The sequence below is a fragment of the Mauremys reevesii genome, linkage group 1, assembly GCF_016161935.1.
Source record: "Mauremys reevesii isolate NIE-2019 linkage group 1, ASM1616193v1, whole genome shotgun sequence".
NCBI lineage: Eukaryota > Metazoa > Chordata > Testudines > Geoemydidae > Mauremys > Mauremys reevesii.
Window position 1 is genome coordinate 32,768,929 of NC_052623.1, and position 25,847 is coordinate 32,794,775.

The 25,847-nt window shown below is 44.0% G+C and overlaps 1 protein-coding gene across 1 annotated transcript; it reads right to left on the reverse strand.

Moving 5' to 3' along the window:
* Positions 1–6,834: 6,834 nt before the first annotated feature.
* On the reverse strand, positions 6,835–24,341 carry VSTM5 (V-set and transmembrane domain containing 5). Its single transcript, XM_039520810.1, has 4 exons — positions 24,257–24,341; positions 8,524–8,853; positions 8,294–8,431; positions 6,835–6,934 (listed from the first exon to the last, which is right to left on the reverse strand). The coding sequence occupies exons 1-4, from the start codon at positions 24,339–24,341 to the stop codon at positions 6,891–6,893; spliced, it is 597 nt and encodes a 198-aa protein (XP_039376744.1). The 3' UTR covers positions 6,835–6,890.
* Positions 24,342–25,847: the final 1,506 nt, after the last annotated feature.

Consider the following 25,847-nt stretch of genomic DNA (forward strand, 5'->3'; position numbering starts at 1 on the left):
GTTCAGGGTCTTGCTTGTCTATTTCCATCCAAAAAAAATCTACTATGAAGGGGACAGCAGAGCCCATAATGAATTATTAAAGCCTCATAAGATTCATAATTCATGTCATCTTTATGGAGTGAGTCTCTGATGTGTGCCCTTAAGTTGGAGTGTCTCTGCGGGATCCTACTTTAGTGTGGTCTCTGGACATTCTTTCCCCTATTTTAAGAGAAAAGAAGTTTGTTCACCCTGAAGGTATGGGCAAGTATATGTGGGAATGTATCTGGCAACGCTCCTTAATACCTGTTTGTTGAAAAATTTTCTACCACTAGTAATCATGGATGGAGGTCACTGGCCTGGGTGTGATTCAGATTTGGCTTTCTCTGGAAGTGTTTTTGTGTAGCTCCCAAAAGAGGGCAAAAAGTAGGGTCTTCCTGTGTTTGCATCTGAAGGTAGCTGCAAGAAGTCCTCTCTCCTAACTGAATTTGTTTGTATGGACTCCGTGTGTGCAAATCCCAGACTAGGTTGAAGATGGGAACTGTTATGATGAACATCTCTTGTAGTAAGTGTGTTTGCAAGCTAACACTGTTCTTGTCTACTTTGATGTCACCCAAGTTAACAGCAATGCCAATGTTCACTCACACTAACTTTTTGGGGTGATTTGGCTACCACTAAAACCAAACAGGAAAGAATAGGGGACCATTTCTGGTTGAGATTGACATCTCCTATTAATCTTTAGGTTACGGCGCAAAGCTTCTCTCTCTTGCCTGAAGTTGAATTCCTAGTGGTTTGTTCTGGCATCTATAAGTTCTAGAATTATGTGCATACTGTACACTGAGGTGAGTTAGTACAACTTATAAATCAGATAAAATGTGTGGATTGATTGAACCATCTTACTTCTAGGGTAAGGGTGACTATTTCAGCTATCTTCTCCTAGTGATAGAGACTAGCTATAGCAACTATATATTAGACAATACATTCTGCAAATTGGTTTTTCAATGTGTGTGTTGCCAATGGGGGGAGGGATAGCTCAGTGGTTTGAGCATTGGCCTGCTAACCCAGGGTTGTGAGTTCAATCCTTGAGGGGGCCATTTAGGGATCTGGGGCAAAAATCTCTGGGGATCACTCCTGCTTGGAGCAAGGGGTTGGACTAGATGACCTCCTGAGGTCCCTTCCAACCCTGATATTCTAAGGCAGATATTTTAATTACAATATTAACCACAAATATAGAACATGGGTTGTTGTTTTTTTTTTCAACACATCGAAGCACTAGTTTGTATCATAACTGATTTATGAAGGTGAAAACTTTTCCTTTTAGCCTCTTATCAAAGGGATATTTCAAGAGAGGAAATGTAAAAATATCAAATGAAAATAGTTTACAGGTGATTAAAACCTTACTGGAGGATACATATGACTTCTCCATAACATAACACTAAAGGTACTTCCCCCCGCCCCCCCCTTACAAGGGCTTTACAAACATGGCATTGTCAGATTCCAGGTAGAGAAGGAGATACTGTGTCTGCTGAACAAACTTACAAACTTCTGAGACCTTTGCCTCAGAGGCATATTTAGAATGAGGTTGGTCCTAGTTCCCAGTCCTGTGCTCAGGCCACGTTTACACTTACCTGCTGGGTCGACGCGGCAAGTTCGACTGCTCGGAGTTCGAACTATCGCGTCTGATCTAGACGCGATAGTTCGAACCCCGGAAGCGCTAGTTCGAACTCCGGTACTCCACCGCGGCAGGAGGAGTTGCCGGAGTCGACCTTGGAGCCGCGGAGTTCGCTTCCGCGGCGTCTGGACGGGTAAGTAAGTCGAACTAGGGTAGTTCGAATTCAGCTACGTTATTCACGTAGCTGAATTCGCGTACCCTAGTTCGACCCCCGACCTTAGTGTAGACCAGGGCTCAGACTACTACCCCATGCTTCTCTCATTCAGTATAAGAAAATGTGAGATTGTGAACTAGGCTGAAAATTACAGGACTTCCTTTGGAATTTAAATTCACCTTAGAGATACCACTGCACCCAGAAATAATGAACACGTATTCCCTGGTGTCAGATATGAGGTCACAGTGAGGCTACTTTTTAAAAAAAACTAATTTTGCAGGTTGGTACTTTTGTCACTTTTTGAAAAGGAAAATAAATGCAAGAGAAACACGTTTTTGTAGGCACTGCACAAAGGAGAAATTGGCCAAGATATTTAGATGTTCATATGTAATGAGGTGTTCACCCCACACGAGGCCTGAAAGGGTTAAGGTGGCTAGGTGGGCCAGTTAACTGCCCAGGCTGCATGTGGAGGAGGAGCCAGGGTGCAGGGATTAGATGAGGCTCGGATGGGTGGGAACAGGAGCTGAGACCAGAAAGGGTCTGACAGCAGACTACTTCCCTGCAGCCCCCTTGGTGAAGGGAGGTGGGTTTGGGACTATGGTGTGTAGTCTACAGTTACTCCCTAGGAGGAGGGAGTTTATGCAGGCAGTTTATGCAGAGTGGTGCAAGGTGGTTAGAAAGGCTCAGGGGAAAAGCAGCAAGGTTTAGGATAGTGCAGTCCTTGGCTGCTGATCAGAGAGTCCCTGTGCTGGAACCTGGAGGAGAGGGCAGGCCCAGGTTACCCTACCAGCCACTGGAGAAGTGGCCCAGACCAGCAATGGAAAGCAGAAAGCTCTTGGGATAGTTTGCCCTAAGAGAATCTGATACCCCAGAAGGGGAGGACCAGAGAGACCTGGCTGGAGGTCCAAGAGGAAGCTGCATCTCCTGGAGCAATGGGCTGCAGGGTGAGAGAATAATGGGTGGAGAGACCACCAGAGGAGTGTGTAGCACCTGGGGAAGGAGGTAATTTCAGAGCAGCCAGGAGGAGGTGCCCTAGCATTGAGTGAGCCCCATGACAGGGTGTCAAAAGTTAGGTTCCTAAACCCATGGTTAGACACCTTAATAGGGGCCTGTCTCAAAAGTGCTGAGTTTCCACAGAGGTCAATGGGAGTCCCTAGGAGCCTTATTTTCACAAGTGCTAAGTACCTAATTTCAGACACCTAAATTTGAAAAGTTTGGCAGTGTCTCTGTCATTTCTAAATGCTAAACACACAGTGATAGGCAATTCAGCCATTAAGGTTAAGATTTTCAAAGCAGTCTAATAGAAATAGATGTTTTAATGGAAGGTTTCTTAATTCCCCCAGATAGGTTGAAATATTCCAAGCAGAAATCTTGCAGTTAGTGTGCTGTGGTAGCTACATTAGTTTATATCACACCTTTCAGTTACTAACCCCCCCAACTATTTAACTATAAAACTATAAATATCTTAATTATCCCACCATTAGCATGTGAGATGTAATTCCAGGGTTGTTTAGCTTTGCCCAACCTTACTGGCAATGATGGTACATGTGGAAAAAATCTTTTATTTCATAAATGGGTCTCTCCATAAAGGGAGACCGACAGGTTAAATTTGGATTAAAATGTAATATTGTTGTAAGATGTACAGTAAAAATGCTACTATTTTTATAAACTACTGCAACTACTCTTTAAATATCCCTGTGCTGTTTGGAACCCACCCATTGTAGTATTCAGCTAGTGCATTAGAATCTGGAAGTAGATGACAGCACCTATAAGCAAAATTGAATAGTCGAGGGGAGAGACACTAAATCAATATTTCATTAACCAAACTGAAAGAAATGCAAAATTGTGAAAGTTTTCATGTTGTTATAATGCATTTTAAATCTTCAAATGGTCCCTTTTTTAATACTTCCTCTTAGCATTTTTAGTATTGTAACTCAAAGGTATAGATGCAAATAGCCTTTCTTAGTGCATTACTTTACATATATGCATTTGCTGAATATTCCCTGTAATTGTTAAGGGGGCAAATATCAGTCCATGAGATGACATTTTGGTACTTCCTGTATGATAGTGCCAGTCTGTTATTTTATGTTTTGTTCGCTGATGTCCAACTATATGCGCTTGGATTGCCTTAGCGATCGACTTCACATTTAAGGCTTAAATCTTTAAGGATAAAGCCACAAAAGTAACCAAAATGTTCACCCAACAAAAACTGTAGACTGTTCTGTGTCTTGTAACATTATCAATATTATGCTGTATGTATACAGAGTCACTGTAAATCACTTTGTGAGGAAGGGTGCTATACAAACAGACCAAAACCCAATTCCTTTTTGTGCCATGTTTTTTTTTTTTTCCCCCACATAGTCAAAGATTTTCCCAATGTATTGTGTACTTTCTGCACGAATAAATTTCAGGTACACTTTTCTTTTTTCAGGGGATAAAGCTCTAGGCACTACATCTCTGAAGTAATAAATGCTTGTCTACATCCTTGCAGCCTACCGTAGCAGATACGAGGGACAAAAGGAATCTGTATGTTGCCCCCAGGATATGATATGTACTCAGTGGATGCCAGTGAGGAAATTAATGCAATATAGCCTGCCAGACACTGGTAGTTAAATCTTGTCTATGTTTTTCTTTTATGGCTCAGATACTTTCTTGTTGGCCAAAATTTGTAGTCCATTTTATAGTTAGTCCTGGTTTGGTCTGCTCCACTTAGCTTTAAGAGAAGGGGCAGTAAGAATGTCCACAATACAAAAATGTAGAGCAATTTTATCATTCAAGTACATTTTGTATTTTATTGATTCTGTGATTTTCACCTATAAATTATGCAAATATATTTGTGAAATAGGTTCTAAAAGTAACAAATACTGAAGGCTTCAGTAGTGATTGTCTTGCTTTACCGATATTAAGGTGTGTCAGTGCTGCTCTCAGGAAAATTTGGAATCACATTATCCATTAATGAAACACAGTGCAGCACAATAGCAGGTGATGGATCCTAAGTCCAGTTGGAACTTCAGGGAGCAGGCAAAATGTAATAACCTGAATAGGAATCTGGCTAGAATAGGAAGGCTTCCTCCTGCACCCTCCTCCCACCCACCCGCATTCTTACAGAAAATGCCATGGGATTTTTCATGACTGCACTTGGGTAAACTTAAAGTTCATCCTTCATCTGAAAGTTGGCATCTCAAGTAGCATAATCTTCCTCCCCGCTCCATATTGGCATGTTGATTCAACACTAATTGGGAAAATTCCCACTTCCTGAATCCTCAACAATACTTCCTATAGCACTTGGATGTTGCTTGAAGGTCTGCCTACGTCCAGACCTGTCCTTACGCTGTATGGTGGCAGGACTGCATAATGTTACAACATGTTTTGTTTTGTTTTTCCAGGCTGCTTAGCAGGTTACATTTTTTAATGCATTCTTTCATGTGTTTCGGGTACCATCTCTGCAAACCACAGCAACTCCCCTGAAACTTATGACATTCTTTTGTGGTGTTTTATTAAGATGATAAAATCTAACATGAAAGGAAGTTTTGTCTAGTGGTTAGGACACTAGTCCAGCATTTGAAAGACCTGGCTTCAAGTCCCTATTCTATCACAACCCTCCAGTGTGACCTTGGGCAAGTTCCTTAAGGCCAGCTTTGTAAAGGTGCTTTAAGAAGCAGATATGTGCCTACGGGGATTTTCAAAAGTGCCTAGGTTCCATTGATTTCAATCTGTAAAATGGCAATAATAGCACTTCCCAACCTCACAGGAGTGGTGTGTGGATAAATACATTAAAGAGCATGAGGCACTTAGATACTATGATAATAAGGACCATATAAGTATTTAAGATTATAGATATCAGTTCAGATACAGACTGATTCAGTGTGTCTCATTTTCAAGGTTTATTTCATAATATAATATTCCTCTCTTATTACAAAAACAAGATAATTTAGAGCTTAATGCTTTCAAACTTACTTAAGTAAACAAACTTTAGTGCTTTCTGTTTCAAAAAGCCAAATTACTCCACACAGAAGACCTATATAATAACCTTAAGTGCAGCACACAGATACAGACCAGTAGTCGTTAGTTCATTTAAAATTTGCTTACAAAAAATAAAAGCAAAAGAGGCTTTGCTGTCATTTAAAACATAAATTCTGAAAAAAACACCACCATCTTGTTAAGCAGCTCTCCCAAACAAGATAGACTCAATCCTTCCCTGGCCTGAGTTTGTGGAATCCATGGCGCTCTCTACCTCTCTGGATTAAGCTCCATGTCACTTTTTGACCTCACTAGAACTTTTCTGACTGTTCTAATCATAGTCTATTGACGGTGTCACCTTCTGTACATTTGCATTGTTCATTGTTTAAGAGGTTTCCATACAAATGGTAAGTGTGCATTAATATCATGGAACAATGTAAACAATCATAAAGACACTGAGAGATGGAATTTCAACCATGGGGTCATTGGCTCAAATTCACTTTTGTCTCATGATGAATTATAATAGTCTTCAGAGGCTTCAGCAAATTCTTTGGCCTGAAGATAGCAGCATAATATGCGGTATACAGTATACTGTCCTTCATTTATTTTAAAATTAATAATTTAATACATTAATGCACAATTGCAGCATGTTGAAGAAGGCTGAGGTCTAGTCTGCTGCCTATTTGTGAAGGGAAACTTGCACTAGCTGGGATACTCATTAGCAAAACAAATGTCCGTTAAGACCCTCAGCAAGTCCTCTTTATATTTCCCAATATTATGTAGCCAAAGTAGCTTGGTTGGCTTGTTTTTTTGAGAGAGATACAGGCTAAAGATCTTATGATATAGCCCATGAACAGTCCCCATGCTCAACAAAGTCAGCATTCTGTTCACTTTGACCTTGTCCACTGTAAACGGAAGAACTGAAATCTTCACACTTGCAAGAGGCTCCATACATGCCGCTCTGATTCCATCTCCAATTGACGTCTTATAGAAACTTCCTGACTTGCAAATATCAGTCATGTTAAAAAAAGATTGTATAAAAACTTTACCTTTTGTGGGTTCCCCCCCTTTCCGTTACCATTATTTTTTCTTGAGGTAGAAATGTTATTTGTTATGAAATGTTCTTGGCTAACACTCAATGGTTTGCAGTTCTATCTCTTCAGCTGTTCTTGCTGCAAATAGAAAGATAAATGTATTGATCTGAAAATCAATTAGAAGACCAACATTCCAAAGTTAACAATTAACCTGATGTTAATATCTGAACCTTTTGTCATTAGTACAAACTTGCTCAGATATGATTACTCTGGGATTGGAAATTATTTATTCAATTTAGTAAAGGTATTTAAAAATATTTTAGTTAACCATATACAGTGCCCCTTACCATGTTTAAAAACATAAATGATACTGGTTTCTTCAAAGAGCAGAACACCACTAAGATACCATAACCTCTTGTGACTGACTACACACTGTCATTCCCAAGTTTGTCCAGACAGATCACATTTTACTCTGAAATTTACAAAGCTCTGGCTCTAGCTGAATGTCAGCACTGGCTGGTTTCAGAGGCAGGGACCTTCTTTGAACAAACTCCTTAAATTGGGACTCACAGCAAAAATAGCATTAGGTAGCAAATGCCTTGATGGAAGATGGAGGAAATGGGTGAAATCTCAGAACTGAGCTCTATTTAGACCATTACCCTGGACCAAATTTATCCCTTCTATAACTCATTGACTTCAGCAGAGTTAAAAAAAATGATTTGGACCACACTGCCTCAGAACTTAAACTATCTTTACTTGTCTGGTAAAAGGTCTATTTTTCTGCTGGTCACAATTAAAAAGTTCAAATTGTGCCCAAATAGGCAAAAATACCTAATTTTACCAACAGGAAAAAGCCACTGGAAGGTCTGCACTGAGAAGGTAGATGGCCTAAAATTAGTGAAGGGTTAGGTAGGATCTGGATAGAGAAGGAAGCATATTCTCTGTAGCATCCAGTATCATCTTGGCTTGTTACCAGGGCCGGCTCCAGGCACCAGCTTAGCAAGCAGGTGCTTGGGGCAGCCACTCCAGAGCAGGGCGGCAGCAGGTTCAGGTATTCCACGGCAATTCGGCGGAGGGTCCCTCACTCCCACTCAGAGAGAAGGACCTCCTGCTGATGACGCGGATCGCAATCGTGATCCCGTCTTTTTTTTTTTTTTTTGGCTGCTTGGGGCGGCAAAACCCCTGGAGCCGGCCCTGCTTGTTACTCAGCCAGTACAAAAGTTGCCTGAAAAGTTGCAATTCAGAGTTGTTCCTTACAGTACATTTCCTGTTTTGTTTTGTTTTTAAATCTAATTATAAGTAGGACTCTTAACAACAGCGAGCATTCTTCGTTGGCCTACATTAGAGGCTTGATCTTGAAGATCAGTAACTCTCATTGAAGTCAGTTAGAGGTATCGATGCTCAGCACCTCCCAGGACCAAATCACAAGTGAACAAATGTTCATAATTTAGGCATGGAAACCTCATTGCATCATGATGTCCACACACAGAAAATTACCTTTAAGCTTGTTTCTCTTATTCTGGAATAGATGCACAGATTTATTACAGAACCACATGCAGCAGACTAAAACTGCAGACACAGCAGTGAGAAATGCAAAGAAGACAGCTACAAAATGTAAATCTTCATAGATAATCTCTAAGAAGGGAAAAAACATAACATGATGAAGTTGGTCATGAGCACATATACATTTCAATGGTAGAATAAAAGAACTTCTGATTAGTTCATACCATAGACACTTAATACAATGGTGCCGTAGATGTTGGTTCCCAGCTCTTCTGTTATGGTGACAACATAATAGCCAGCATCTCTCACGCCTACATTCAGAAGCTGTATAGAGCCGTTTTCATAAGTGTTCACTCGGTCCTTGTAACTTTTGGATATGTTAGTATAACTCCCCGGTTTCCACTCCACAATTTTGTTGGTGCCCCAACTCGACACATGCTTCCACTCAATGGAGACGATGCCTTTGCAAGAATATTCAACAGAGAGGAGAATATTTTGTGCCACGGTGGCATTTATGTTGGGTTGCGGGACTAGTAAAGATACTCCTCCTTGGGCTGAAAAACAAAGGAGAGTTGGGTAATGAGTGCTGATGCAGTACTACAGCAAGCATGACTTATAGTGAAAGCAGTTCACACATTATATTAGAGTGATCAGCATGACAGTGGCTAATAGTCAGGAACAGATCAGATTTCAGGCTAATGCCAGGCTTAAACAATACTGTAGCATTCCTCCTTTAAGGGAACAGAGGTACAGATTTTCCTAAGTGACTAGTGATTTTATGTGCCTCAGTCTTTGAGTGCCCGACTGGAGACACCTTGGTGGGGCCTATGGGTGGATGCTCAGCATTCTCTGAAAACTGGGCCCCTTTAAGGTGGCTCAAGTTAGGAAGCCAAAATCACTATTTACTTTTAGAAATCTTGGCTTTATATATATATCATGGATTGTATTTAAATGTATGAACAGAGAAACTGTTATTTTTGCTTCCTGATTTGTTTTCAGTTTATCTATCTTAGGTACATATGTGGTCCCATCATGGTAGTATCTGACAACCTCACAATCTTTTCATATATTTATCCTCACAATACCCCTTTGAGGTAGGGAAGTGTAATTATTCTACTTTATAGATAGGGAACGGGAAGACTAGGTGACTAACCCAAGGTCACAAAGGAAGTCTGTGGTAAAGGAAGAAACTGAACGTGATTGTCCCAAGTCTAGCACTCTAACCCTGAACCACCCTTCCTCTCCATAAACACAGAATCAGGAGTTTTCAGGCTTTTCAGAGTGTGCACCACACCTTAATACAGAGATTGTTTCATGTATCACCTCTCATTCCATCTGTGGTTACAATGGCATTTCCCCTATCAGTCATGATCAGATCACATCCCAGTGGCAACTAGAGCAAATACAGACATATGAAAGTAATATTAGGTTCATGTATTTTAAACTACTTTTAATACAATTTAGCAGCTGGAAATGAGGAAGATGAGCCATCACCATGTGACCAGCCAGCTGTTTTTTGCAACATCAGTAAGTTCTTTGCTGATCACAGTTTGGGAACCATGAATCTATAGACTTTTCCATGTGCAATAGCTAGATGGCTCTGCTTCTCCTGAGGACTAAGAGAAAACAATTACGCAAGCAAAAAGCTTCAACTTTCCCTTGGATTAGCTTGCACTTCCCATGGAGGGATGGATGCTGTTGTGGGGAGATTAGGGTGACTAGATAGCAAATGTGAGAAATTGGGATGGGGATTGGGGGGTAATAGGAACCCATATTAAAAAAAGCCCCAAATATCGGGACTGTCCCTATATAATCAGGACATCTGGTCACCCTAGGGGAGCTGCAGCTTCCTCTTAAAAATCAGATGCTCACCCAACTGATTCATTTTAAAAGCAGCCATTTCAGGTGAATTTCAATGTGTCCTCTTCTCTATCCCAATTGCCAGAGAAAAACAATCAACAAACAGGTTCTGTCCCTTCCTTTCCAGCTCGAATTTCCTTCTTCTGGAATTTGGCAAAGAGATATACATACTCATGTGCTATACTGCTACAATTTTAAAACGATTTAGAAGAGATTTAGCAGACTGATTTGATTATAGAAAAAGCAATGGCCACCTGCCATTGGAACTGCAGTTGGAATCCATTCTCAGCAAGAGTTAGGGAAAATTCTTCTATCAAAGAAAACCACCTGTGGATTTCCCTACTGTTTACAGGTTGCACCATGCAACAGTGAATCCCATTTCAGATCATCGTCCACTTATCACTTGAATATGGGTGTTCTGGCTTTGGCTATGGGATCTGGATATTGTGGTGGTGGGAGGAAGGAAGCTGAGAGATCAGGGGCAGGGGAGGAGAGAAATAATTCAAAACACAGACATTCAATTGAAGGGAGAAACCTGAAAACAGCACTGGCTAAAAATGACTTCGAGCTGATACTGTGTGATTGTAATGTGATATAGCAAGCAACAAAAGGCCAATGCAGTTTTGGGCAGTAGAGACAAAGGTATCATATTACAGAGAGGATAGCGGGCACTCTATTACCAGAAAATTATTGATTAACGGGAGAGAATTCAGAGAAAAGCAACAAAAATGGTCAGAGGGCTGGAGGGTATTTAAACCGAGATGGGACAGTGCACAAGTAATTGTACTACTCTAGGGAACAATCCTGCACTGGCCAAGGATGTGTCTAGGTCACTTACTGTAAGAGGTTGGTTCCATCTCTGTTTTCTATGTCCAGAAAAAATGACCTTCAATTGCAGTAACCAGCACTTTTAAAACTTTCCACCCAAAGGCCTTGGATAATAAGAATTTCTCTCTGGTGTTTAAAACGTATGTATGGTCTGGAGCTAGCTAAGAGTCTGGTTGTGCAGCCCTTACTCGCCAGTGAGTATCACTTGCTCATAGATTCATAGATTCTAGGACTGGAAGGGACCTTGAGAGGTCATCAAGCCCAGTCCCCTGCCCTCATGGCAGGACCAAATACCATCAAACATCCCTGATAGACATTTATCTAACCTGCTCCTAAATATCTCCAGAGATGGAGATTCCACAACCTCCCTAGGCAATTTATTCCAGTGTTTAACCACCCTGACAGTTAGGAACTTTTTCCTAATGTCCAACCTAAACCTCCCTTACTGCAGTTTAAGCCGATTGCTTCTTGTTCTATCCTTAGAGGCTAAGGTGAACAAGTTTTCTCCCTCCTCCTTATGACACCCTTTTAGATACCTGAAAAATAGAGGATTCCCATCTTTGGGGATCAGCTCTCTAATTATGATCTGCTTGGTAGTCTTAGGCTGCATTTTCCAGCACTTCAGTCTCAATTCCCATTTGTTTGAAAAGGACTGAGGCCACGTCTACACTACAAACTTTGGTCGATGCAAGTTATATCAGCATAAAGCTGCGGTAGGTCGTATATTGCTTGTGTGCATGCATACTTGACTTCTTGTGGTGGCACTGTGTGTATTCCCCAGGAGTGCTTGTGTCAGAGCACCATGGTTAGGTACCCAGTGTACAACCTGCCACCAGCCAGCTCACTGTCTTTTGGGAAATTTGGCAATGCCTGGTGGAGCAGAAATGAGTTGCTCAAGGGTGACTGGGTGCACAGGGCCAACTTCTCAATGTGCAACTGTCTCCATCTCATAGTGTCCTCTATATCTGTCATTTAAAAAAATCTCAGGAACCTGCAGAGCCCTCTTTGCTGTCTGCCATCTCTGACTGAAGCATGGAGCCTGTGCAGCTCTGTACTAGTTTCATAAGCACAGGATGCACTATTGCAAGCACAGGAGGCATAATCCACCAGTATTTGCAGAGCCCTAAGAAGAACTGAATCAGTGTGGAACATGATGATTTCTTGGAGGACAGATGGCTGTAGGACAGGGCAAGAACCAATTTAAGGTTGTTGGTAGTGTTCACAGAGCAGCTGTAGATGATGTGGTGCCACTTCTGGGCCCAAGAAATGAGAACTGATGGGTGGGATCGCATCATAATGCAGGGGTGGGATGACAAACTTTGGCTGCAGAACTTACAGATGTGCAAGGCCACATTCCTGGATCTGGGTGCTGAGCTCATTCCAGCCTTTCAGCACAGGGACACCAAAATGAGAGCCACACTGACAGTGGAGAAGCAAGTGGCGATCATGCTGTGGAAACTGGCAATGCCAGATTGCTACTGGTCAATGCAAAATCATTTTGAAGTTGGAAAATCCAGTGTGGGTGCTGTTGTCATGCAAGTGTGCAGGACCCATTAATCATCTGCTGCAATGCAGGACTGTGACTCTTGGCATTGTGCAGGACATAGTGGATGGATTTGCAGGAATGGGGTTCCTGAACTGCATGGGAGCAATAGATGCCACATATGTCCCTATATTAGTACCAGACCACCTTGTCACAGAATACGTCAACAGAAAGGGCTACTTTTCTGTGGCTATGCAAGTGCTGGTGGATCACCAAGGAAGCTTCACCAACATCAGTGCTGGCTGGTTAGGGAAGGTACACAACGCTTGCATCTTTAAAAACACAGGACTATTCAGAAAGCTACAAGCAAGGACTTTCTTTCCCAACTGGCAGATTACTATTGATGACGTTGAATAGCCATCCTGGGGGATCCAGCCTACCTCTTGCTTCCCAGGCTCATGAAATCATAGTATGGCCACCTCCACAGCACCAGAGAAGATCTCAACTACTGACTCAGCAGGTGTGGAATGACAGTTGAATGCGCTTTTGGTAGATTGAAGGGATGCTGGTCTTGTTTACTCACAAAATTGGATGTCAATGAAAAAAATATCCCAATGGCCATAGCTGCCTGCTGTGTCCTGCATAATATCTGTGAAGCAAAGAGGGAAAAGTTGCCACTGGGGTGGAGGGAAGAGGTAGCTTGGCTGTCTGCTGAGTTTGAACAGCTAGACACAAGGGCTATTAGAAGAGTTCAGTGTGGAGCTATATGGCTCAGGAAGACTTTGAAAGAGCGCGTTAACTGTGAGCCCGAGTAATGTGATACAGTGTACTATGCTCTACCTGACCCTGCTGTTTTGGGGCTTGTTAGGAATTGTGTGGTGATTGCCGTACTTTTATGATTATTACCCTGTGTTTGTCACTGATCCTAGGAGTTGAAATAAATGCGTGTTTTCAGAACTGCTAGGCACTCTGCAACATATGCTGTGAACTAATAAAGATGAATTATTTTCCAAACAATAGAATTTTATTCAGTAGCACAGCCAGTGCAAAAAAATCGTCTGTGCAATTTAAAAGCAAATACATAAAAAACTTAATATACTAATAGAACAGAACTTAACAATGTCCATTTTACCTACACATACCACAACCGTGGCTTTCACAGGTCAGTGTATATGAAGCTGTGGTTGTCTTTAATGTTCTCTGCAGTGGAGTGGTAGCGATAGGTCCCCTGATGCCATGTGGAATGTTGAGGGAATAAGGAGGTGCTGTAATGGAGTTCTCCATGGACTGCAAAGGGAGGCAAGTCCATGACTGTTGAACTTGTGGGTCCACAAGAACTTGCAGCATTTGTGTTTGCTGCCAGAGAAGTCCCATTATGTCCTGGTGCATCTCCCTCTCCTTTTCTTACTGGGAATCCTGGGCCTTTCTCCTATCTGTGCTTTCCTTCTCCAAGCTATCTGAAATGTTCACCCTCCGGCCTTTGCTCATGGTCTGAGGCAGCACTGACTTGCAGGATCTCACTGAACACATCATCCTGAATCGTCTTCTTTTTCCTCCTTATCTGGTTCTGGTGTTCTATGAGTGTGACGGGGGAACCTCTCAAGGCTGCAATGGCAGTAGCGGCGCATAAAACATACAGAGGTACAATTGTCAGTATAGTCACAGCGGAAAGTGAAACTTAAGATTCAGAACTCCCTTCCCTTGCTCCCCTAAAGTATTAAACAAAACATGCTTATTGACACTTCTGCACCACTCACAGCACAAGACTTGGTGAGTATGACCCACCAGGGGTGAGGGAAATGAGGAGAGAATTGCTCGGTTGCTTGAAACTATAAGTATAGGGCAATGGCACTGTATAATGGCACCGTTAGACACAGACAGTGGTGATTTTAGCTGATATCTCACTCCTAAGGGTAACAAAGGCAGAGAAAACACAGCTGCTGCTGGCATCATGAAAGCTGTATGGGCCCACATGCTGCTGGCCTGTGTACTGCAATGGTACCTGCTGAAGTTATCGCTGACTGGCATGGTAAAGTGTCCTACCACGGAGGAAGAAATAAGGCAGCCATCCCCAGAAACCTTCGGCAGAGAATTTCAGAGTGCCTCTGTGAAAGTTTCACCGAGATCTTTCAGGAGTATTCAAGGGACATTCCTCTCTTACTGCAACCTTTTCTAGCATGAGTAAATTAAAAGAAAAGTCAATGGTTGTGTCCTGTTAAGTTGGGGACATCATCGCTGTAATGGGAAATAAATTTATACACTTACCCAAGGTTCCTTTCCCTGCATCGGTCTCGCCTGTGCTTGACTGCAGGACTGACTGGACTGCAGTAGAGTGTCAAACAGGTCCTGGCTTGTAGCATGTGCCCCATCCACCTCCTCTTCCTCCCAGGGTTGTATTAACCTATTGTAGGCCTGGCACCAAACATATTTGTGGGCCCCCATGGGGGCAATGGAGCTTGGTGTGGGGAGGTTGGTCCCCGGAGCGAGGGACCAGCCAGGGGCAATGGGGCATGGCATGGCCCGGCCAGACACACACTGGTCCGCCCGGCCCTGTGTTGTCAGTATGCCACTTCCCCTTGGGGGCGGGCCCACACTGTGCCACACAGCCCCTCCACCCAATGCCCCCCTGACTCCCTATGCCCAGTGCCCCCCGGACCCGCTATGCCCAGCAACCCCCCACAAATCCCCCCACCATAAATGCATGGTGCCCTGCACACCACCACCCCTGCCCAGCGCCCCCCTATAGCCCCACCACAACTGCCGAGCACCCCACACAGAACCCCCCACTCCCTAGTGCCCCAACACACACAGATCCTGGGAATCCCTCCAGCCCCTTGGGAGCAGTGTGATCAGCCAGGCCTCCTCCACTTCCTCCTCATCTTGGCTGTTCACCCCAGGGGCCTGTGGCTCAGTCTCCTTGGAGGTATCTGTGGTGGTCTGTGGGGTGGTAGTGGGGTCTACCCCATGTATGCCATGCAGCTCTTAGTAAAAGCAGCAGGTTTGTGGCTTGGCACTAGATTGACTGTTGGCCTCCCTGGCCTTCTGATATGCCTGATTCAGTTCCTTTGCTTTCATGCAGCACTAGTGCTGGTCCCTGTTATACTCCTTTTCCTGCATCCCCCATGCAATCTGCTCATAGATGTCCATGTTTCTACAGCTCGTCCATAGCTGTGCTTGCAGAGCCTCTTCTCCCCACAGGCCCAGAAGATCCAATATCTCCTATCTACTCCAAGCTAGAGCGCACCTGGAGAGTGTAGCTGGCATGGTCAACTGGGCAGTTGCACACAATTGATGGACCTGTCCTCCATGAACTTATCTAGTTCTTTTTTGAACCGTTATAGTCTATAGTCTTCGTTGTTTTAAAGGTCTGTTTTTTCTGTAATGGTTTTGTTCTGAATAACTGTACTTTGCTTTAGGAAAGCTGGCTGGTCACTGGTGAACCCTGTTATTGCCTCGGAGAGAACAGGACTGCAGGTGCTGAACTAAAGTCAGACCAGCTGAGATAATCATAGTAAATGACAAGATTCTGCAGCCTAAGTCCCAGTCTGGAGGAAGCAGACTGCAGGATCCTGCTCTGAGAAAGGTGATGGCTAAAGGCCTAAGATCTAAGCGGGATGTCCTTAAGGAGGCCACAAAGGGGTCATAGGTGCAATTACCTTGGGAACTTGACATATTTGGTGGCAGCATGTGTGGGATTTATGAGAGTGGTGAATTTCCAACAAGTTCCAACAGCAGTGAAAGCAAGTATTGTAGAAGAGAAAAAGGCACAGAGAAAAAATGTCTCATAACCTCTTGGGGAAAGGGAAGCTTTGGGCAGGAGAGGGGAAGAGTTGGGGATACTTTTGTAACAAGGGGGTCCTGTTTAACTGTGGACAGCCCAGGTGAAAGGAAACAAACTGCTTGGAGCAGAAAGGGTGAGGAACTCCATAGTTCTTCAGAAAAGCCATGTGCCAGACAGGGAACCTAAATTCCTCAGAGGACTTTGTCTTAAGCCCAGTGAACTCTCCAGAGTGGTGAGGAAATTGAGACAGGTAAATGCATATGTAATGCTTGTCAGTGGGCAGGGATCTCTGGTGTTCACTGCATGAGCCTCTACAGCATGAGCTAAAAGCCAACTGGCTGTTAGCTAAGGCTATAGAGCAGACTCACTCACTCACTCTCTTCCCCCCACCCCCGGTGTGCGTTACATATACAGGTCTTTATTATTTTGTCTAGATTTGTATATTTCTTGTGCTGTTTAAGTAAAGAGTAATTGTGACTGGAATCTAATGCAAAGTCTGTCTGTTGGCTTTCACTGTCACATGTCCTGAAGAGTTACACTATAAACCCAAGTACCCATAAGGTAGAACTCTGGGAACAGGTGTGTTTAAATTACAGGGGACTTTGAGAGGGTCTGAATTAGTCCCAAGGGCTAGGCAGTTAGACTGGTGGTCTCAGCTCTCATTAGGGGGTGCTAGACAAGAGATCTGCACCCAGAGCATGTACCTAAAGACCCCAGCAAGGAGCAGTGCCTAGACTCTGTTCAGACAGAGGAGACTTGCAAAGCCAGAGAGCCCAGGGAAGCAGCCTCAAACACAGCAGCATGGGGAGCACCCAGACAGAGAGGGAATTCTACCAGGGCAGCGCGGGTGTGACACTCTCATTTACATCTGGGTTTCTGGACAGAGCCTCTTTTTTGAATCATAGAATATCAGGGTTGGAAGGGACCTCAGGAGGTATCTAGTCCAACCCCTGGCTCAAAGCAGGACCAATCCCCAGACAGATTTTTGCCCCAAATCCCTAAATGGCCCCCTGAAGGATTGAGCTCACAATCCTGGGTTTAGCAGGCCAATGCTCAAACCCCTGAGCTATCCCTCCCCCGCTTTTGCTGTCTGAGAGGGGTTTTCAAATAAACAATAGAGTTTTTGCAGCTCAGAAAGAGCCCTGATTGGTCCACTTCTCGATTGGTCCCGCAGCTGATTGGTCCATTCCCCTGCAAGCCAAAGGGTCCAGATACTGCCTCCCAGCTCCTCCCAGCGCTGGGAAGGGGGACCCACAGGGAGGCTCTGACCGATGGCTGTCGCTGAGTCCTGGGCTTGTGCCAGTTGCCCTGCCACCGACAGGAAGCAACCACTGCCCCCACCTCCAGTGAGTACCTCCAGCACAGGTACCCCCTCCTGCACTGCCAAGTGTACCCCCCCATTCCCTCTCCCACTGTCCTCTTTTTGGGAACCTGAAATATGGTAACCCTAGCTCTCATTACTTTCAGTGCGGCCAGGATTTGTTCCTCTGTTAGAGGTAAACAATCTTTGGCTGACACTGCAGACCCCAAATGGCTAAACAGATAGAGACTGAGATTTTAAAAGCGATCTAGGCCACTTACACACTTGTCTTCCTTTACAGCTGAACTGAATTACCTCAAACCGGGCACCCCAAATTACTAGTCACTTTTAAAAATCTTGGCCTACATTTTTAAAACATGCCAGTAATCAGGCCCGGATTAACCAATGTGCACTCAATGTCCGTGCACAGGTCCCTCATCGGAGGGGCCACTGACTACAGGAAACTCCCCTCCCCCCCAAAACCTGAGTGGTGTTGCGACCCACCAGCCAGGTTGAAACACCACTCACTCAGATTTGTCCCTGTTGCCTCTCATGACGGAGAGGTGGCCGGGCCAAACCTGAATGAGTGACATTGTGACCAGGGCCTGGACCCCTTCACTTCTGCCATAGCCCCCAAACTATCAGAAGGCTTGCCTTGCCCCACCGGAAAGTGAGATGCTGCCCCTAAGGGGGAGAACCCCCTCAGCTGAGAACCTCTGTTCTAGGGAGCAGAATGGGGCAGGCGGGCAGCACACAGACGTTTTGCCTAGAGGGGCAATTGTCTTGTATATCACATGGTCTGTCTAGTTCAGGGGTAGGCAACCTATGGCATGGGTGCCGAATGTGGCACCCGAGCTGATTTTGAGTGGCGCTCACACTGCCCAGGTCCTGGCCACCGGTCCGGGGGGCTCTGCATTTTAATTTAATTTTAAATGGAGCTTCTTAAACATTTTAAAAACCTTATTTACTTTACATACAACAATAGTTTAGTTATATATTATAGACTTATAGAAAGAGAACTTCTAAAAATGTTAAAATGTATTACCGGCACACAAAAAAACTTAAATTAGAGTGAATCAATGAAGACTCGGCACACCACTTCTGAAAGGTTGCCAACCCCTGGTCTAGTTTAAGGAAGAGGAAGGCAATTTCCATAGTGCATAAGTCCCAAAATTCTTTAATCTGGGCCTGCCAGTAATACTTATAAGAAAGAAGAAATGTTTGCAATTATAGTCCTACAGCAATATGTTTTACTTCCACAAGAAAAGTGAAAGAATACAACATGATGAATGATATTAACTCTATTTAATGTTGGATTTGTTTGGAATTCTTGCAGAAGCAAAACCTATTTCCACAGGAATATCATGCCAATATATAGCACTTGCTAGGCAGTATTGCAAATTTGTCTCTTGCCTCAAGCTGTAATAAAACTGAATGCGTCAATAGAGGAATGCCGATCAAGGAGTAAAATAGATGGGGTTGGGCTGTTATATATTCCCTAGCAAAGGTGACCTTTGATCCAGACGTGTGTGTGTTGTGCCTTCAGCTATTTAATATGGGTAGTGTTGTCATACAGAAAATAAGTAATATTAGGCCACTATTAAGGAACCTGATCAGATTAAGGAAACAAGCTGAAAATCAGATCACTTGAATGTGATGGTTGAGATTAAAAAAAACATACAGAAATCCTAAAATGGACTTGGACTGGGTTACAGCGAGAAGCTGATGTCCCTACCAAAGACTGATAGATGCTTCACTCTTGTGCCGAACAGCTTTGCGACTCTCCAAACAGCATTCCATAGACCGCTGAAAAGTGCTGTCCTGAAGTTGTTCCTTGTCAACAATAACATGGGGAAATTACTGCACATTAAAAATAGTTTCATTAGAACTTCAGCGTCAGTGTTCTCAGTGCAATGGCAATTCAAGAGGATGCTGTCGGAATGCAGTTCCGACTCCGTTAGTACAGTCAGACTATGATAACTTACAAAGAGACACTGTGACTAAATCTGAGAGGGAAACAGTTTTCCCATCCTGTCAGATTAAAAAAAAAAATCCTATTCTGCACTGGGGAGAGAGCGACAGCAATCACACCTCCGCCCCTCCCAAATAGCCTAGGTTTGGGGCACTCACTTGCGATGTGGAAGACCACATTCAAGTCCCTGCTTTGCCTGAGACTTATTTTTCCTCTTCATTGATCCTATTTATTATTGTGTAATTTTAAAGCATTGCATATCTGTCCGGAGCATTAGATGGACTTCTTTTTATGACTAAAGTCTGAATAAAGTATATAAAGAATAAAATATTCTTTGGCTGAAACTACAAAGTCCAAACAGTGTCTATCACCTGTCTGCATTTATAAAGCACCTGTCCTTAGATACAAAGAGATGTGCACAAGTGTAACTAAACACAGGAGATTCCAAGAACAAGCTTTTTAAACAGACACGATTACCCACTCACCCCAAACAAGAACTCTGTTTCTTCGGCTCTCAAAACACACAGCTCCATCAACTGAGCTTAACAGCAGTCACCCATTTATCATAGTGGCAAGTCCCTTGTCCATTCTGTTGTGTCTCTTGCTGTTTACCAATAAACATAACATGAAGGAACCCCATGGGCACAGGGGGGGTCCAAGTAACTGTTTTCTAAATATATCAAATTTGCAAGGCCTAGCTACATATACGCACTGCTGTTCTGGCAGGGTTGTGGTGGCTTCTGAAACAAAGAATCCAGTGAGGGCCACGAGAGTGCTCACAAAATATGTAAAGGGATACTAACCCAATTCCTATACAGGACACTCTCTGCAGGCAACATTAGCCCTTCCCCACCCCACTCAAAGTCAGTACCTTACACTGTGACACAGGGCTGCCCAGAGCGGGGGGCAAGTGGGGCAATTTGCCCCAGGCCCCGGGCCCCGCAGGGGCCCCCACGAGAGTTTTTCGGGGCCCTTGGAGCGGGATCCTTCACTTGCTCCAGGGGCCCTGGAAAACTCTCGCGGGGCCTGGGCCCCCAGAGCTTCTTCCGCTCCGGCACTTCAGCGGCGGGTCCCGCTTCGGCGGTAATTCGGCGGCAGAGGGCCCCCGCCGCAGGTCTTCGGGACACTTCGGTGGCGGGTCCTGGAGCGGAAGGACCCCCGCCGCCAAAGACCCCAGGCCCCCTGAATCCTCTGGACGGCCCTGCTGTGACATGTTGCAACATACTTGCCGGAGTCTTGAAACTAAAAATGTGGAGGTCACAGTTGAAATTTCCAAAGCCCTGTCCCAGTTACAAATATCAGAATACTATTTTCATGTGTCTTTCAGACATGCCAAGTCTACTGAATGATATAACTAGCATCATCAGGTACACTGTGAATATAAATATAATTTTATAAAAACGGAACCATTTACATCATGCCATGGAACAAACAACAGTATAAATAAATATACATCTTCTATATTTGTCAGGAAGGACTTTACTCTAAAATCTTGCATTTAATAGAAAAATTATTTACCATTGCTGGGGTAACCCGCTGTGTAAGTTAATTGCATGGGCCAAAAAAGCGAGTACTGTAGTGGGTTTAAGTGCACAGTCACTTAGCACTTGACCCACAGTGTTTTCAGGACTACAGAAGCACTGCTATCAAATTGGGTATAAATCACTGTTATAAAGTGTAATCAATAATTTGAGACAACAGCAATATATAAACTACATAAAGGCGGTCAGTTATTTGTCAGAGTTGTAATTCACACGTAATAAATTCTACCCATTTTCATAGAGGTTTAGGCCCTGATTGTCAAGAACAGTGGTGTATCCAAAAGCACACCTAACTTGCACACAGTCACTAGGATTCCGTGATCAAATCAGGGAGCTGTACACACACACACCTTGTCCAGCTATGAGTGTAATAGGCCTGTTAGGTACAAATACCAAACTTGCATGGGTAAGCACAACAATTGTGCATGCACTTTTTTTGCAAGCAGATTTGGATGAAACAGCTGAAATATGAAAATCAGAATTTCAGTAGGCAAATAATTAATAAAAATTGTACTGGTGAAAGATGGATATAAGGTGGATAGAAAGCTAGCTAGATCATTGGGCTCAACGGGTAGTGATCAATGGCTCCATATCTAGTTGGCAGCCGGTTTCAAGTGGAGTGCCCCAAGGGTCGGTCATGGGGCCGGTTTTGTTCAATGTCTTCATTAATGATCTGGAAGATGGCGTGGACTGCACCCTCAGCAAGTTTTCAGATGACACTAAACTGGGAGGAGAGGTAGATATGCTGGAGGGTAGGGATAGGATACAGAGGGACCTAGACAAATTAGACAATTGGGCCAAAAGAAATCTGATCAGGTTCAACAAGGACAAGTGCAGAGTCCTGCACTTAGGATGGAAGAATCCCATGCACTGTTATGGACTAGGAACTGAATAGCTAGGCAGCAGTTCTGCAGAAAAGGACCTAGGGGTTACAGTGGATGAGAAGCTGGATATGAGTCAACAGTGTGCCCTTGTTTCCAAGAAGGCTAACAGCATTTTGGGCTGTATAAGTAGGGGCATTGCCAGCAGATCGAGGGATGTGATCATTCTCCTCTATTTGGGATTGGTGAGGCCTCATCTGTAGTACTGTGTCCAGTTTTGGGCCCCACACTACAAGAAGGATGTGGAAAAATTGGAAAGAGTCCAGCGGAGGGCAACAAAAATGATTATGGGGCTGGAGCACATGACTTATGAGGAGAGGCTGAGGGAACTGGGATTGTTTAGTTTGCACAGGAGAAGAATGAGGGGAGATTTGATAGCTGCTTCCAACTACCTGAAAGGGGGTTCCAAAGAGGATGGATCTAGATGGTTCTCAGTGGTGGCAGATGACAGAACAAGGAGTAATGGTCTCCAGTTGCAGTGGGGGAGGTTTAGGTTGGATATTAGGAAATACTTTTTCACTCAGAGAGTGGTGAAGCACTGGAATGGGTTACTTAGGGAGGCGGTGTAATCTCCTTCCTTAGAGGTTTTTACGGTCAGGCTTGACAAAGCCCTGGCTGGGATGATTTAGTTGGGGATTGGTCCTGCTTTGAGCAGGGAGTTGGACTAGATGACCTCCTGAGGTCCCTTCCAACCCTGATATTCTATGATTCTATGATGCTTGAGCTGTAGACTGAAATCCTCAGTTATTGACCCAAAACACCTGGAGAGGAAAGGGTAAGTTTCACTACTGAAGGGTTGTTTCGTGTTGTTACTAGAACATCTTCTTCTCTGGGGGAGCTGTTAGTGAGCACGTCTCCTTTAAAGCCTTTTCATGGCCCTTCTTGCTGTACTCAGTTGAAAAAAATATAAATGTCCAAATATTTGTACCCTTGAAAACACAGAAAGCCTGACTCTCAGGTACACTAGGGCCACTTTATGCCACTATGGCAGCATAAAGGTACCTTCCAGTGAGTGTAAATGACCTCCACAGAAAAGATAATTTAGGACTGTGTTTGGAGCTTTGTGGAGAGTTCACAAATTTGATTTCAGCAAAGGCAAACACAAAAAGAATAAAATTCTCAATGGAAAAATTGTACTTTCAAAATTCAATTTCCTCCCAATCTAAGAAAATAAATGGGATAAATTGCCAGCAACTTCCACTCTCAGTTATAGCTGTGACGCCTATCAGCCTTCAGTACAGCAGCACAGCATCTAACCCGCAGAATCGTTATTATTGGTGGTGTTGTGCAAGATGGAAAAAACAGTTTAATTCTCAGATCACAGGTTTGTAAGATCAGCACTAAGGATAAAACCCCATTTTGTATTTGTTTACTGAACACATTTCATCCCTCAATGCCAGTGTTACAATCTAATTTTTCAGGGTAAAGCCACATTTGTTGTGGCTGCACAGGGCTCTCCTTACATAGGCCCTCCTCATAGGTCCTTTGAACATGGGTCAATTTCACTTTTTACTCCTGAAAGAGTGAATAGGAGCTGTGAAAATTGGCTAAAAGGTCAGTTTCCTGTTCTGGTGACAATTCAAAATTGTTTTAAAAGATTTATTCCCCTATCAGGTGTTTATTTAAAGGGGCTTTGCTGTTTTTTGGACTATGTGTTGGTGTGGTGCATGGCAAATGTAGTCCTTTTACCTTCCTCTTTAAAGTGACTTGCTTTAATAAATGCATTGTATTGTTCTGAACATGGTAATTGCATGGTAAATGTATTCCTTTCACACTATGCATTTTCTGGAAGAATTTTTCTGCCAGAAAATAATTGCAAACATTTTAAAATCTTTGTTTAACATACATAGTCAAATCTGGCAATCTGATCTCTTGAACGTGCCCAATCCAAACAGACAGCCTTGAAAGCAAATATCACACCCTAATCCATTTTCTTGTGAATGACTGCAAGATGACTCTGTGTGTACATGTGCCGAGCTGCAAGGAATAACTAAAAATCTGTTCAACACAGAAATATGAATAGACTGAACTGACTGGAAGTGCATATGCCACAAGACCACAATGTAAACATTCCCCTGCTCTCAAAGACTTAGGATCGACATTGTTCATACACAGCTCAAAGGGCTGGGAGAGAGAGAGTGCAGAAACAAAGATTGCAAGAGAGACGTGAAGAAAGGAGACGGGGAAAAGGGGAAAAGGAGAAAAAGGGACAAGTAAAAGGAGGCGGAGAAAAGAAGGTAGGGTGAGGAAGAGAGAGACAAAGCTGGGGAGAGCACAAAGCAAACAGAGTAAACTCATCCAGGACACTTACTCTGTAGAGCCCACCCAGCAGCCAGGCAGAGGGTCACGATCCCCAGAACGATGCGTTGTCTCCTGCAGCCCTGTAGATGTCTCATTAGAGAGAGGAGCAAACCCAGGGGGTTGCATTTAACAGGGTATCTGGGCCAGCATGACCGGCTCCGAGGGCTGCCTGGCTCAGAGCTATCAGGCCTCTCTCCTTCTCCTGAGTTGCTTGCTGCCACTGATCCTAGGGCAGACCCAGTTCAGCTGGTTGCAGGCTCTGACTAAACCAGTTCTCACACTCTTTGTCTCTGCTGGAGCCTGAGATTGTTCTGCCGGCCACGCACAAAGCACACACATAAGCGATAGGCTTCTCTCATTGCTCACACCCTGTGATCCTCAGGTATTGATTTAAGATGCGATTGGCTGAGGGCGGCAATGAGAAGAGGAACGACTATACAGAGCTATGCTGTAATACACCCAGGAAATGAGCATCTAATTGGCAGTTCTGCAGAGGAGCCAGCAATGCTGCTCCGTTACTGTGCACTATTCCATCATCACCGCTTTAGAACTGGGCCACATTCATCCCTGGTGGAACTCTGCTGACTTCAGTGGAGTTAGATCAGGGAAAAGTTTGTGCCAGTTCCTTTGTCTGGGAGGAAATACATCACAGTGGCAGGGAAACAGACGATATGGGGTATAATGTCCTGCCATAGACCTCTAACTCTGCCCTCCACCCCATCTAGGCCCAAGGTTCAGACACCCTTTGGGGTGACTCCCCTTAGAGAACCTCAGAAGACAAATCCCAAGTGAGGTTGCTGTCCCTTTTATTTCTAGACCCCCTGGATTGTTTTACTGTAATATCCAGGAACTCACAGGGTGATGTAAATAACATGAGCAAGCCTGTACAACAGTGGCTCTGTGTTCCTCCACACATGCATGATCAAAGAGTGCAGCAGAACCACCCAACCTCCAGCGCATCTTCCCCCACAGAGATGAGTGACTGCTTTTCACTCCACCACTCATGGGTCGTTGTTTCCCCTCTCTCCAGAAAGTAATAAGAAAGCACTTCATGAGGTACTTAGATTGTAAGCTCCTGGGGGCAGGGACTGTCCTTTTGTCCTGAGTACAGCACCTAGCACAATGGGATTCCAGTCTATGACTAGGCCTCCTACTCACTATGGTAATTCAAACAGTAACTACAATCAGGATGAGTTTTTCTATACTGAAATTAAGCTTGATACACATTTGGGACCTGATCCTGAAAACTCTCAAACACTGAAGACCCCAGTCTCCCACCCTTATTCACTTTGGCTATTTCAGGGGTAAGGGAGTCCTCAGTGGGTGGCAGAATAATCCATCCTTTCTCTCACAAGTCATGCCGTTGACTCCAACGGGATGACCCGCATGAGTGAAGGGTTTGCAGAACTGGGCCAAAAGTAGGATTCTTCTGTTCTCTTGCTCGTATTTTCTTTTCCTCGTGGCATTTAAAAGTCACAAAAGGCACCAGATTGGCTTTGCCAACCCTAGAGATTGAAGTTCTCTGATCACAGAACAGGTGCAGCATACACAACAGCAGTGCAAGTTTCCCTACACACATCCAGCAGCAGACCTTAGCTCTA